The 15,690-nt window shown below is 43.8% G+C and overlaps 1 protein-coding gene across 5 annotated transcripts in view; it reads right to left on the bottom strand.

Moving 5' to 3' along the window:
- The window catches only part of LOC137411338 (adenylate kinase isoenzyme 1), a 77,532-nt gene extending 62,356 nt beyond the window's left edge, over window positions 1-15,176 (bottom strand). For 3 of the 5 annotated variants that reach the window (XM_078783543.1, XM_078783544.1, XM_078783541.1), the window contains exons 1-3: window positions 14,874-15,176; window positions 5,823-5,862; window positions 2,363-2,398 (exon numbers count right to left, since the gene is read on the bottom strand). In XM_078783543.1, coding sequence (XP_078639669.1) covers window positions 2,363-2,398; window positions 5,823-5,829 — 43 coding nt within the window. In that variant the 5' untranslated portion in view covers window positions 5,830-5,862; window positions 14,874-15,176. Of the gene's footprint in view, window positions 1-2,362; window positions 2,399-5,822; window positions 5,863-14,338; window positions 14,414-14,873 lie in introns of all 5 variants that reach the window. The other 2 variants (XM_078783542.1, XM_078783545.1) reach the window with 2 other exon arrangements.
- Window positions 15,177-15,690: the final 514 nt, after the last annotated feature.

Below are 15,690 nucleotides of genomic sequence, written 5' to 3'. Positions count from 1 at the left end.
CAGTTTGATTACGCTAAGGATTGTATTTCAAGCTATGAAACAACTGCATGCAACTGATGACACCAGCATACTATAATTAGAATTTTCATCAGACCCTAACCGTAACAGCTCTTGCTGATCGATCATACCATCCCTGCTAAGATACTTCACGCTGCATCTCAAATACTGAAAGCTGATCTGAATGAACGCAATGGCAAATGCGTAGATCCAGTAGACAGTGCATCCATTGGCAACCATACCTGACTCCCTCTACATGCTCCTTTGGTGGGTGGTGGGCCCTACTATCTATTGCTGGGAAAATACTTGCCTGCATCATTCTTAATCGCATGTCACCAACAATTGTCAGCATCACATCACATCACAGCATCACCCCAGAAAGCCGGCTTTCGTACTGGACATGGCACGACCGAAATGATGATCTCTGTTCATCAACTTCAGGAAAAGAGCAGAGAACAACATCTCGATCCATACAAGGTCTTAGTCGACCTTACAACAGTGTTTGATCTGGTCAGTAGAGAAGGCCTTTGAAAACTACTGTTCTAAGTCGGCTGTCCCACTAAGCTGATCAACATCATCAGATCCTTCCACGATGGCATGGTTGCTCGTGTGAGGGAAAGTGGATGCACTTCTGAGTCATTTCCTGTTACGAACAGCACAAAGCAAGGCTGTGGCCTAGCTCCCCTATTATTTAGCATTGTGTGTTCCTCTATGCTTCATGATGCTTTCAAAGATTGCACCCGGGGAGCGATGATCCAGTTTCGCACCGACGGTAATGTCCGTCTTTTGCAGCGTCTGAAGGCCAATTCCAGAATCTTGGAAATGTTGCTCCGTGATCTACTTTTTGCCGATGACTGCGCACTCTTCAGTCATAATCTGGAAGATATGCAATTTATTAGCACCTCCTTTGCGCAATCTGCTCGTCGCTATGGCCTTACGATTAGCCTCAAGAAGACTGAGGCTATGCTTCAGCCAAGACGAGAAGGTGCGTATAGCGTCCCATCCATTACTATCGATGCCATGCCACTCAAAGTTGTAGATAAGTTCTGCTACCTTGGAGGTGTTCTCTCTCAAAATGCAAAGATTGACGATGAAGTAACATCAAGACTCGTAAGATTCTTGGCATCACCTGTCTCGACAGAATACCTGACACCTCAATCCTAGACCGCTGTTGATCATATCCAAGGAATTGAGTATTTCCTGATTCAAGCCCAGCTTTGCTGGTCACATGCATGGAAGACCATAGAATCCCAAGCGCACTTTTCTATAGACAACTTAAATTTGGTAAATGGTCATGTGGTGGACAAAAAGCGCTACAAGGACGTCCTCAAGTCTACACTCAAGTATTGTGCCATTCCAATTGTCACCTGGGAACATCAGGCCACAAACAGGTCAGCTTGGCATAGCATTTGCCGCAAAGGCCTGGACCACTTCGAATGTGGGAGACTTGCTATCGAGAGACAGTGGAGGCAAGAAAGGAAAACCTGCCAATGTCCAACTCCGCAAGGACCTGTTTGCGGTAGATGCTGTAGGTCCCGCATTGGACTATACAGCCTCGCACAACGCAGAATTCTTAGCGAGCACTCCAACAAATGGAAGAGATTTGTCGAAAGCAACGACTCACACCATCACCATCATCATCAATGTTGTAGAGGAGTAGGGGGAGGTGACAACCTCATAAAATATTGTAAAGCCCGATTTTAATTTGGCTCCCAGACTAGGATGTAGAAAAGTGTTGCAAAGATAACTTAGCATGGTCTGAGTTGAAGACCAAGTCACACCATGCGTTCCTAGTCAATAAGGTCAATGGGATGGTCAAAATGTAATTACTGGGACTTTGACTGATCATGTAAACAGGCCATATAACATGAAAAGTGCATCACCAGCATGGAATGGTATAGTATGGTTTTCAAAGGCAAGACAAAGTGATAACTTTTCATTTTAATTTGACTAAGATGTAAACAGCATGCTGTTGAGTGAGAGTGGGAGAGGTGCAGGCCAAGTGCTCCTTTGTGTGAAGATTGCTTGATAGGGATTATGCATACAAAGGCCCATCCGTTATTTGGAATGTAGGCCTTCATTGGTCCTTTCAGGATGGGTGGGCTTATAAAAAAAAGGTTTTTGGAAAGAACTTGGATAAAGGAAGAGGCCATTTCATCCATCATGCCTGCACTTCATATGGACACCACCTTGATTCAATGTCACATTTTTGGCACTTTATAACGTTAAAGCTGTGAAAAGGAAGAGGTCATTTAGCACTTTATCAACACCACATTCAATATATCAATGTGTCTGCTTCAATTGTGGGGAGGAGGTCGAGGTTGAGGAGTAGAGAGAATAGCTATCACCATGAAGGGAAACTTACCTACAACAAAAATGATCTTGGCTCCTTTGAGTTTCTCTGTAAAAGGGGAAAAGCATCATCAATCTCTGTACAATGTGCACACAATTTTGCATTTGTAGTTGTAATGAAAAAAAAACAAGGGGTCACGAATGCCTTTTAAGAGTGTTGGGATTAGAAAAGACTTTTCATTATAATTTGCGAAATCGAAGATTCGCAAGTAGATTGGTTGGTCTGGTCTGTCCGTCTGTGCCAATGCAATAGCGTACATGTTGCAATTCTACACCGATCTGATCTTCACGAAACGTAACCACCTAGTGGAGCTAGTCAAAAGATCGAAGCCTATTGTTTTTGAGGTCCAAAGGATAAGGTCTCAGCGACTGATTTTACAAGTACCGGTTCTATGACCGCTTATTAATATTATTATTTGGTAATCCTGGTGTTAGCTTAACGGTTAAGGTGGCTGGTTAACGATCTTAGGGTCTTGGGTTTGAGCCCATGTCGGCCGTTACATAACACCAGGTGAGTTGATTCAACCTGTCATCCTTCTGAGGTTGGCAAAATGAGTATCAGCACGCTGGAAACAGGGAGCACTGCATCGGCGGCACAGCCTTACCCCCAGCAATGATGTAACCAGCAGCCACAGGCTGCATACAACATAATAATAAATTGTAATTTGGTGAATGTATTTCGCACTGCATTTCGATTATGACCAGCTGGCCGGTTGCATGCACGGCCATGCCGCTGATGCAGTGCCCCATGCACGTTAGGGCAGGGACTTTGGCCAGGCTGTCGGCGATACCTCGCCTACTGTTCATCGAAAAATACCGTGGAATCGTTAACGTCCGTCAACCAATGCTGGCACGTGCAACACCGGCTTGACGTCCATCCGACGGATTTTTTTTTTTTTTTTTTTTTGGATACTGAATCGAGGCTCGTGAAAGAGCTGACATTTACTTCACAAACAAATCAACCAGACAAACAAAATATATAAAAAGAGGGAGCGGAAGACAAGAGAAGGGGAAGCACACAAACACTTGAGAGCACACAACATTTAAGAGCAGGGAGATGTGCGGGAGGGAGAGGGCTTGGGGGGAGGAGGCGTGGGAACGGGGGGGGGGGAGGGTGGGAGAAGTATAAAACACAAGGACACCAAGGACTTCCAGGACAGAAGTTGGTATTTCAAAAAAGTGGAATTGGGGTGAAATTAGCGGGAGTAGAAAAGATCAAGGTTTTGGATGGGGGAAGATAAGAGATGGTGGTGAACAGCTGTTTTAAAGACCTGGAGGGTGGAGTGGGATTGAAGAGAGTGAGGGAGTTTGTTCCAGAGGTGGGAGAAAAGAGGAATGAAGGAGTGAAGGTGAGCAGAGAGTCTTGATTTTGGCAGTTTGACCATAAGAGGGTTGCAGGCAGATCTTGTGCGACCTGTAGGAATATTTGCTGGACAGAGCCCAGAGAGAGCTGGGGGGGGGGGGGGGGGCAAGGCCAGAGAGGAGTCGGTAGAAGACGGAAAGACCACCAACCTGCCTGCGGTGAGTGAGTGAGAGGCCCTTGGAGTTAGCTTCATCGCGGGAGATTCCAATGATTCTGAATGCTTTGGTTTCAACAGCGTGAAGATGAGCTAGGTGTGAGGCAGGAGCACCAGCCCAGAGGAGAGAGCAGTATTCCATTGAGCTGCGGATGAAAGCCTTGTATGTGGTGAGGAGCTCAGGTGTGCCAAGGAAGGACTTCACACGACGGAGGATACCCAGTCAGCGACTGGCTTTGGAGGCCAGATTTGAAATGTGGTTTTCCCAGGAAAGATCATGGCAGATAGTGAGACCCAAAAGCTTGAGTGACAGAACTTCTTGGAGAGGATTATTCAGAAAGTGGATGGGAGGGTTGTCCAGTCAGTCTTTTCGGAGAGACATCGTCAGAGTGTGAGATTTGTCAGGATTGAAAGACATGTTCCACTTGTATGCCCAGTCTGTGATTTTGTCCAGGTCTGCAGAGAGTGAGGAGGCTGCAGACTGCCGATCTGAGGGATGAAGAATGGAGTGACAGAGAGTAGAGTCATCAGCAAAGATATAGAGAGGATTTTCAAGAGAGTCAGAGAGATCATTGATGAAGACCAGAAAAAGCACAGGGCCCAGAACACTGCCTTGGGGAACTCCAGCCTGAACAGGAAGAGGAGATGAGAGAAACCTATTCAGGGCCACACGTTGACTACGACTAGAGAGGAAGTCCGCCAGCCATGCGTGGAGATTTCCATGGATACCAAAAGAGGAGAGTTTGGTGAGCAGAGCGGGGTGCCAGACCGTATCGAAGGCACGTGATATGTCAAGGGAGACAGCTCTAATTTCCTGTTTGGCATTGAGGACCTCCATCCATTGTTGAGAAAGCAGAAGCAGCATGTCCAGAGTAGAGTGACCAAGTCTGACACCAAATTGATGATCAGAGATCAAGCCATTGGAGAAGAGGAAAGATTTCATATCTGAAGCAATGATGGATTCCATGACTTTGCTGATAATTGGGAGAAGGCTGATTGGTCTGTCGTTGCTGGGATCTGTTTTTGCACCTTTTTTGTGCAAAGCGGTGATGTTGGCAGATTTCCAAGCAGATGGCAGATGACCTTGAGCAAAAGAGAGGGTGAAGAGAACAGAGAGAGGGAGTGAAAGAGCGGAAGAACAAGATTTTAGGACCCGTGGGCTGATGCCGTCAGGTCCAGTTGCAGAATCAGAGTCGAGGGTTGACAGAAACTTTTCCACCTTGTCAGGAGGAAAGGACACGGAGTCCAGGAGCAGCTGGGTATGACTGGGTATGGTGGGTACAGAGAGGGATGGGTTTGGGACACAAGATTTAGAGGCAAACACAGAGTTGAGGCATTCAGCTTTTTCACGTGCCTTGCGATGGATGATGTAATGCCTTGCGTGTGAAACACCTTGGTGCAGGTTAGAGTCGAGTCAGGAATCGAAGCCAGATTACACAGCTAAAAAGGTGAGTGCTCTTCCTTCAAGCTATTCTGATAATCCTTGAAATGTCATGATATGTAATTACATGTTGGAGAAATCACTTGCACTGAAAATGTCACAGGACTTAGGCTGATGTAAGACTGAACGGTTTGAACGTACATGGTGAAGTACAATATGGCAGCACTCCCTCTCTGCAGTCACTTTTTTTTTTATACATGGGCTGAGGCTCGTAATAGAGCTGACACACACACACACACACACACACACACACACACACACACACACACACACACACACACACACACAATATTTCACAATTTAGACCATTTGTAATTAGCAGCAGGAATATTGTTATTTCTTACATTGAGGGATGTTATATGCGTAAAGGGATATGCCATTTCAGAGGAGAACATAACTTTTAATTGAAATACACATTTTGCGTAATAAACATAAATTGAAGAAAGTCAAAATGTTAATACATTGAGATTGTCGTGATTAGATCTCATCCCTTTCCACCTTTTGAGGAGGCCTACCTGCCATGATGACGTTTTTCTTTCACACCAAGGGAAATCCCTGCCAAACAAGCAGAAGAAATGATGTAAAATAGTGTGCCCTTGTCAATGGGACCCCACGATATGTGTACATTGAGAATATCCATGTTTTGTGAAAACAAATAGCACACATTTCCTCAGGCTGCAATTACATGAGGTAATTACTATCGTTTATAAACCTTCTGGTTCTCTCTCTCTCTCTCTCTCTCTCTCTCTCTCTCGCCTCTCTCTCTCTCTCTCTCTCTCTCTCGCCTCTCTCTCTCTCTCTCTCTCTCTCTCCTCGCCTGTCTCTCTCTCTCGCCTCTCTCTTGCCTCTCTCTTTCTCTCTCTCGCCTCTCTCTCTCTCTCTCGCCTCTCCCTCTCTCTCTCTCACCTCTCTCTCTCTCTCTCGCCTCTCTCTCCCGCCTCTCTCTCCCTCGCCTCTCTCTCTCTCGCCTCTCTCTCTCTCGCCTCTCTCTCTCTCTCTCTCGCCTCTCTCTCTCTCGCCTCTCTTTCTCTCTCGCCTCTCTCTCTCTCTTGCCTCTCTCTCTCTCTCTCTCACCTCTCTCTCTCTCTCGCCTCTCTCTCTCACCTCTCTCTCTCCCTCGCCTCTCCTCTCTCTCTCTCTCTCGCCTCTCTCTCTCTCACCTCTCTCTCTCTCGCCTCTCTCTCTCTCTTGCCTCTCTCTCTCTCTCACCTCTCTCTCTCTCTCTCTCGCCTCTCTCTCTCGCCTCTCTCTCTCCCTCGCCTCTCTCTCCCTCGCCTCTCTCTCCCTCGCCTCTCTCTCCCTCGCCTCTCTCTCCCTCGCCTCTCTCTCCCTCGCCTCTCTCTCCCGCCTCTCTCTCTCTCGTCTCTCTCTCTCCCTCGCCTCTCTCTCCTCTCGCCTCTCTCTCTCTCTCTCTCTTCTCTCTATTCTTCTCTATATCTCTCTCTCTCTCTCTCTCTGTCTCTCTTCTCTCTCTCTCTCTATTGCTCTCTCTCCTCTCTCTCTCTCTCTCTCTCTCTCTCTCTCTCTCTCTCACCTCTCTCTCTCTCACCTCTCTCTCTCTCTCACCTCTCTCTCTCTCACCTCTCTCTCTCTCTCTCTCTCTCTCTCTCTCACCTCTCTCTCTCTCTCTCACCTCTCTCTCTCTCTCTCTCACCTCTCTCTCACCTCTCTCTCTCTCGCTCTCTCTCACCTCTCTCTCTCTCTCTCTCTCTCTCTCACCTCTCTCTCTCACCTCTCTCTCTCTCTCTCACCTCTCCCTCTCTCTCTCTCACCTCTCTCTCTCACCTCTCTCTCTCTCTCACACCTCTCTCTCTCTCTCTCTCTCTCTCTCTCTCACTCTCTCTCTCTCTCTCTCTCTCTCTCTCACCTCTCTCTCTCTCTCTCACCTCTCTCTCTCTCTCACCTCTCTCTCTCTCACCTCTCTCTCTCTCTCTCGCTCTCTCTCACCTCTCTCTCTCTCTCTCACTCTCTCACCTCTCTCTCTCACCTCTCTCTCTCACCTCTCTCTCTCACCTCTCTCTCTCTCTCACCTCTCTCTCTCTCTCACCTCTCTCTCTCTCTCACCTCTCTCTCTCTCTCACCTCTCTCTCTCTCTCACCTCTCTCTCTCTCTCTCACCTCTCTCTCTCTCTCTCTCACCTCTCTCTCTCTCTCTCACCTCTCTCTCACCTCTCTCTCTCTCTCTCTCACCTCTCTCTCTCTCTCACCTCTCTCTCTCTCTCACCTCTCTCTCTCTCTCTCACCTCTCTCTCTCTCTCTCTCTCGCCTCTCTCTCTCTCTCTCTCTCGCCTCTCTCTCACCTCTCTCTCTCTCTCTCTGATCGAGATGATCAGTTCTACATTGACATGCTACAGTCTGGAGATAAGGTGGGAGTGATTTGCTAATTTTAACTTTTGGTCAGATGATCGGCTTCGTTGTGGGCTGTCTAATGGTATGGGCTGTCATACAAGTTGCCCGAATAACTGAACTTATCATTAAGAGCGGTGTTATGACTGACGTGAGATAATTAAGCCTGTTGTCATCTCGCTGATTCAAAAGTCCCCACTTCATATTTGTGGATGACAACACCTGTCCACATCATACATGTTGTCAACACCACTTCAGGGTCACAACATCACTCTCATGGACTGACAAGTTCAATCAGAATTGTCATCTGATTGAACAAGCTTGCACACTATGGAAGTGTATTCCTGGTTGCTAAGTATGCTCACAATCTCTTGATCAACTGGGAGAGGCTGTGGTCAAAAAATGGTACAACATCCCACTGTGAGTGCTGTATCGTCTGATTTGGTCGATAACAAGCCATTTACAAGCTTACAATGGATTCACAAAGGGACACACGAATGTCCCTAAACTTTAAAGTGGTGTATCTCCGATTTCTTCCATGCAATTTTAGACTACTTTATGTTTGTGCATTGGCAAACACTGTAACGAACACAGGTAATACCTCTTTTCATTTCCATAATTTTTCTTTTTTATTTGGTTGATGCGAAAACTTGTATTTTTCGTCATGCAAACTCTTTCATTTCAATTCATATTCGTGATTATTATAGCCAAACAAATTTAACTTATATATGAGGGGCAGTCAATAAGTAACCTTAAAATATTTTTCACAACTTGTTTATTGCATGTACATGTGTAACAACTGTTATTTTTCAACATGATCTCCATTGCGTTCAATGCGTTTTTTCCAGCGCTTTACTACGGCCTGGATTCCTCTAGAAAAAAAATATTTTGGCTGCTTGTGTAGCCATTGGTGCACAGCCTCTTGGCCCTCTTTGTCAGATCGGAAAGTGGTTCTACCAAGCGCCTTTTTAAGTGGCCCAAAGATGTGGTAATCCGAAGGGGTGAGGTCTGGCGAGCCGGGTGGATGAGGAAGACACTCAAAATGCAGGTCCTCGATTGTTGCAGCTGTAGCGCGGGCAGTATGGGGTCCGAGCATTATCATGCTGCAGCAAAACATCGGTAATGAGTAGTCCACGACGTTTTGATCTGATTGCTGGTTTCAGATGATTTTTAAGTAGGTCGCAGTATGATGCACTGGTGTGGTGACTGTGGTCCCTCTGGGCATGTAATGCTCTACAAGTGGGCCTCGGCTATCCCAGGAGAGCGTCAGCATCACTTTTCCAGTGGACGGCTGTGTGCGGAATTTTTTGGGCTTCGGTGAAGTTGAATGGCACCACTCTTTGCTTGCCCTCTTCGTTTCTGGCTGAAAGTAGTGGACCCAGCTTTCATCCCCAGTCACTACGCGCTGTAAGAAAGCGTCGCCTTCTGTTTCGTAATGTCACAGAAGTTCTTCACATGCGTCCACTCGCCGTTCTTTCAGTTCGGGTGTGAGTTGTCTCGGCACCCACCTTGCAGACAGTTTGCGGAACCCCAGCACGTTGTTAATGATATGGTGTGCTGAACCATGGCTAATGTTCAAATCGGAGACCAGCATAACACATCGGTTTTCCCTTAGCACGCACTCAACTCCTACAACCATTTCTGGTGTGTCGGCTGTGTGAGGCCGGCCCGAGCGAGCAGTGTCTGCCACACTGGACACTCCACTTTTCAACTTGCTGTCCCAGTAATACATCTGTTGCAGCGATAAACATGTGTCATCATATTGCATCTTCATGCTGCGATGGATTTCACTGGGATTCACACCCTCACTTCCCAAGAAAAGGATGACAGAACGTTGCTCCTCCCTGGTGCATGCTTCTAAGGGAGCCGCCATCTTGGAACTGCTCTACTGACGTCATACGTTCAATGTTGCCAGATCTAAAACAGGCAAAACATGACTCTTACCCATAGATATAACATATGTCGTCTCCAACTACACACATTACATTCTCAAATTTATATCGCCATTTGAAGGTTACTTATTGACTGGCCCTCGTATGTAAAATAAACTGTGCGTGTTTCCGTGCGTGCGAGTTCCACATTATTTGGACATTTCGACTGACTCTACCCACAATTTCTACATTTTATCTTTAGAACCATTTAGAATTACCCTATAAAATTTTAGAATTTACCCTTTAGAACACCTTAGCATTTATCCTTTAGAATCCGTTAGCATTTACCTTACTCTTTAAAAGCCTCTCTCTCAAGCTGCACTTTTACTACGGATGTTACGCAGGTTTGCTATTATTTCCGACGATTTTCTCCTCAAATTGTGACAGGTTTTTGTGAAATTGGCGATGGCGTGATAGGGGAGCAGAAAGTGTTACATATTTTGATGAGTAGGATGAGGGTGAAAGCAGAGATGGGATAGCATTGGAAAGGGGAGGTTGAGACTTTGGGGCTTGAGGTGGAGGTGGGGGTGGGAGGGGGACGAGCAAAGATGGGACAGAGTTGTGAGGGGAGGCTGAGGCTTTTTTGTTGAGTGTCAGAATTGCATGTGCACACTTGCTCACATTAAAGTGTGTGTCTGTGACTGTGACTGTGACTGTTGGGAGGCTTTGGGGGGGGGTGGGGGGGGGGGGGGGGGAGGGGAATTGATGAAATCAGCCTATCAATGAGCAATATGCTAGTGTATCTGAAAATTGAAAATTACTTTCAAGATGCTTGTGGACCTCAAAGGGTTGAATCCATTCCTGCCAGTATAAAGTTGCCAGTGAAACTTTCTAGACTGGCCAAGTTGCTAATTTGTATTTCATTTTAGATAGGCAACTTCTTTTAACATAACAGCTAAACCTTGGGTTATACTTGCATACGTTTGTTTATGGAATGTACAGATCAATATGCTACTAGCCTTCTTCCATGAGGAAATTAACAAATTTTAACATGTGTATATATATAATTATATATATATATATGTATGTATATATATACTAGCTTGGCTCGGCTCGCTGCGCTCGCCTCACCAAGCGTCGTTACTGAGGAACGGGCTTATTTTAGCTGAGGCTAATGACTATACCTGAGTTGCTGTGTTGTCATGATTTACACCAATCATAATACAAACAATTTAAAACACCTCACAGCCATAAAACACGTAATAAAAACACCTCACAGCCATAAAACACGTAATAAAAACACCTCACAGCCATAAAACACGTAATAAAAACACCTCACAGCCATAAAACACGTAATAAAAACACCTCAGCCATAAAACACGTAATAAAAACACCTCAGCCATAAAACACGTAATAAAAACACCTCAGCCATAAAACACGTAATAAAAACACCTCAGCCATAAAACATGTAATAAAAACACCTCACAGCCATAAAACACGTAATAAAAACACCTCACAGCCATAAAACACGTAATAAAAACACCTCACAGCCATAAAACACGTAATAAAAACACCTCAGCCATAAAACACGTAATAAAAACACCTCAGCCATAAAACACGTAATAAAAACACCTCACAGCCATAAAACACGTAATAAAAACACCTCACAGCCATAAAACACGTAATAAAAACACCTCACAGCCATAAAACACGTAATAAAAACACCTCACAGCCATAAAACACGTAATAAAAACACCTCAGACATAAAACACGTAATAAAAACACCTCAGCCATAAAACACGTAATAAAAACACCTCAGCCATAAAACACGTAATAAAAACACCTCACAGCCATAAAACACGTAATAAAAACACCTCACAGCCATAAAACACGAAATAAAAACACCTCAGCCATAAAACACGTAATAAAAACACCTCAGCCATAAAACACGTAATAAAAACACCTCACAGCCATAAAACACGTAATAAAAACACCTCACAGCCATAAAACACCTCACAGCCATAAAACACGTAATAAAAACACCTCACAGCCATAAAACACGTAATAAAAACACCTCAGCCATAAAACACGTAATAAAAACACCTCAGCCATAAAACACGTAATAAAAACACCTCACAGCCATAAAACACGTAATAAAAACACCTCAGACATAAAACACGTAATAAAAACACCTCAGCCATAAAACACGTAATAAAAACACCTCACAGCCATAAAACACGTAATAAAAACACCTCAGCCATAAAACACGTAATAAAAACACCTCAGCCATAAAACACGTAATAAAAACACCTCACAGCCATAAAACACGTAATAAAAACACCTCAGACATAAAACACGTAATAAAAACACCTCAGCCATAAAACACGTAATAAAAACACCTCACAGCCATAAAACACGTAATAAAAACACCTCAGCCATAAAACACGTAATAAAAACACCTCACAGCCATAAAACACGTAATAAAAACACCTCACAGCCATAAAACACGTAATAAAAACACCTCAGCCATAAAACACATAATAAAAACACCTCAGCCATAAAACACGTAATAAAAACACCTCAGCCATAAAACACGTAATAAAAACACCTCACAGCCATAAAACACGTAATAAAAACACCTCACAGCCATAAAACACGTAATAAAAACACCTCACAGCCATAAAACACGTAATAAAAACACCTCACAGCCATAAAACACGTAATAAAAACACCTCAGCCATAAAACACGTAATAAAAACACCTCAGCCATAAAACACGTAATAAAAACACCTCACAGCCATAAAACACATAATAAAAACACCTCACAGCCATAATAACACGTAATAAAAACACCTCACAGCCATAAAACACGTAATAAAAACACCTCACAGCCATAAAACACGTAATAAAAACACCTCACCACCACGAAATTAAAAACACCTCACCACCATAAAACACATAATAAAAACACCTCACAGCCACCAAATTAAAAACACCTCACCACCACACGTCATTTAAAAACACCTCACCACCATGTCATTTAAAAACACCTCACCACCAAGTAATTCAAAACACCTCACCACCACGTGATTTAAAAACACCTCACCACCAAGTAATTAAAAACACCTCACCACCAAGTAATTCAAAACACCTCACCACCATGTGATTTAAAAACACCTCACCACCAAGTAATTAAAAACACCTCACCACCACGTAATTCAAAACACCTCATCACCAACTAATTCAAAACACCTCACCACCAACTAATTCAAAACACCTTATCACCAACTAATTCAAAACATCTCACCACCACGTAATTCAAAACACCTCACCACCAACTAATTCAAAACACCTCATCACCAACTAATTCAAAACACCTCATCACCAACTAATTCAAAACACCTCACCATCACGTAATTAAAAACACCTCACCATCACGTAATTATAAATACCTCACCACCACGTAATTCAAAACACCTCACCACCACGTAATTCAAAACACCTCACCACCACGTAATTCAAAACACCTCACCACCATGTGATTTTAAAACACCTCACCACCACATAATTAAAAACACCTCACCATCACGTAATTATAAATACCTCACCACCACGTAATTCAAAACACCTCACCACCACGTAATTCAAAACACCTCACCACCACGTAATTCAAAACACCTCACCACCATGTGATTTAAAAACACCTCACCACCACGTCATTTAAAAACACCTCACCACCATGTGATTTAAAAACGCCTCACCACCACGTCATTTTAAAATACCTTACCACCATATAATTCAAAACACCTCACCACCACGTAATTATAAAATACCTTACCACCACGTAATTCAAAACACCTCACCACCACGTAATTCAAAACACCTCACCACCACGTAATTCAAAACACCTCACCACCATGTGATTTAAAAACACCTCACCACCACGTCATTTCAAAACACCTCACCACCACGTCATTTAAAAACACCTTACCACCATATAATTCAAAACACCTCACCACCACGTAATTCAAAACACCTCACCACCACGTAATTCAAAACACCTCACCACCATGTGATTTAAAAACACCTCACCACCATGTGATTTAAAAACACCTCACCACCATGTGATTTAAAAACGCCTCACCACCACGTCATTTAAAAACACCTCACCACCACATAATTCAAAATACCTCACCACCACGTGATTCAAAACCACCACAACGTCATTAAAAACACTTCACAACCACGGAAACAAAAGTTTGAGGGAGTCGTTAAGTGAGAACACAGACACTGCCCAGATGTGTAGATATATAGATAAATGACTGTACCCGAGTTGCCGTTTTGTCATGGTTTAAACCAATCATAATTCAAACAATTATTTTGCACAAATGTATTTGTAATATACGTGATATCACATTTTATAAACAAGACAGACACTGCACAGATATATATATATCGATATACCCAAATATCCTGAAGACATGCTTTGCTTCGTTTTTTCGTGTGTTTGTACCATATATTAGTATACAATGGACAAATATTCTCACCAACATTATACAATGGTTATATATGTTGCACACCCTCGCTTGTTTGTTATCTACCTACACCTGTGTGGTCAATCGTTCAACTTGTCATCCACGTGGTGGATTCAAGTCACAATTATTTATTACTATAACTGGCAGAGATCAGAAATTGGTCAAAAGTGGGGGAAGCGATCTCAATATTAGTATAAATATCCTTCAGGGACATTTGTTGCCACCGCTGGATATGAAAGTTGCTGTTTTTTTCCGGTCTCTGATTTGTACTTTTGTTTACCTTTCACATGTTTTCCTTTTTATCCATTTGAGTCGATGGCTGCAGCTGCTATGGAGATGATCACGTAAGCATGTGCTGGAGGGACGTGCGCAACCACAGAGGGAAATGGAAAAGCAGGAAACTAGGACTCGTGGGACGTTGTTTAGCCGTTAATGGTAATACCTAAAGGCAGTAAGTAGAGCACCGACATTCGGGAATTCTCTAATAAGAATATTTCGTGAAGCCACATTTTGGAATTGCACAGTTTGACTACACAGTATTAGTTATCATTGTTTCATTGATGATTCATGCCTTCATACACTTCGTCCCACTTAAACATCCCAATCTCCACGCTATATTGTCGGGTGTGGGAGTGGAGAGGACAAGGAGTTTTAAAAAGGGTGGAAAGTACTTCTAATTCAGTCTGTGCTTCTTGAGTATAACTCTTACTTTACTAGTATTTCTCTTGGTTATATTCTAACTTCCACACTACTTCCCCATAACTTCAACTTCACAGGGTGGGAAAGATGGGATCATGCATACGATATCCAATTACCTTAAACTTGGGGAAGTCAAGATGCTTGTTGATTCTTTCAAATCACCAATACTTGTCTGTCTGTGTCTGTCTGTTTCTCTCTCTTTCTGTCTCTCTCTCTGTCTCTCACCCTCTCTCTGTCTCTCGCCCTCTCTCTGTCGCTTTCTCTCTCTCTTGCTCTCCCTTTCCGCCACGCCTTAATGAAGGGCGTGGTTAGCGAAGAGCTATTTTTATTCCCGAATAGTCCAGTAGGACAGAACCTTTGCAACAGCAGTGGAAGCAAGGAGAGTTTGGCTGGAGTTCGTCGAGGGACAAGCTGGCTGTGGTTGGCAGTAAACTTTTACACTGTAGGCTGATCATGCAAAATTCCAATAAGATCAAATACCTATTTGCAGACTGAGGGCGCCACGTTGCTTCAGGTTTTACTTTTTTGATAATTTTACTGATAAATGCAAGATTTTAGAATTTTGTTCAGGGAGGGGTGGGGTGCGGCGAATGGTGTTTTGTTTCACTCCTTTGAATAAATATTGTTTCTGGGGATGGTGGGTGGAGGGGGGGAGGGCGGAGGAGAGGGGGATGAGGGGAGAGGTAGAAGTTTCCAACCAATTAATTGCATTGTATTAAAACAAGTAAGCTAAACTTAGAAAGTGTAATGAACTAGTCTGGCTGGTGGAGGCTAGTGTCGATCTGTGTTGGCGGACATGTATAACAATGTATGGAGTCGATATAGGAACGTTGACTGAGGTATGCTAACTGCCATTGGAGATAAGGAGGAGCTGACGTTTCAGGCGTTAACCCTTCGTCGGAGCAAAAGAGGCTCTGACGAAGGGTTTAACAC

The sequence above is a fragment of the Myxine glutinosa genome, chromosome 8 (genome assembly GCF_964187855.1).
Source record: "Myxine glutinosa chromosome 8, kmMyxGlut1.1, whole genome shotgun sequence".
In the NCBI taxonomy this organism is placed as follows: domain Eukaryota; kingdom Metazoa; phylum Chordata; class Myxini; order Myxiniformes; family Myxinidae; genus Myxine; species Myxine glutinosa.
Note: the sequence above shows the minus strand (reverse complement) of the source record. Positions and strands in the feature narration are given on the sequence as shown.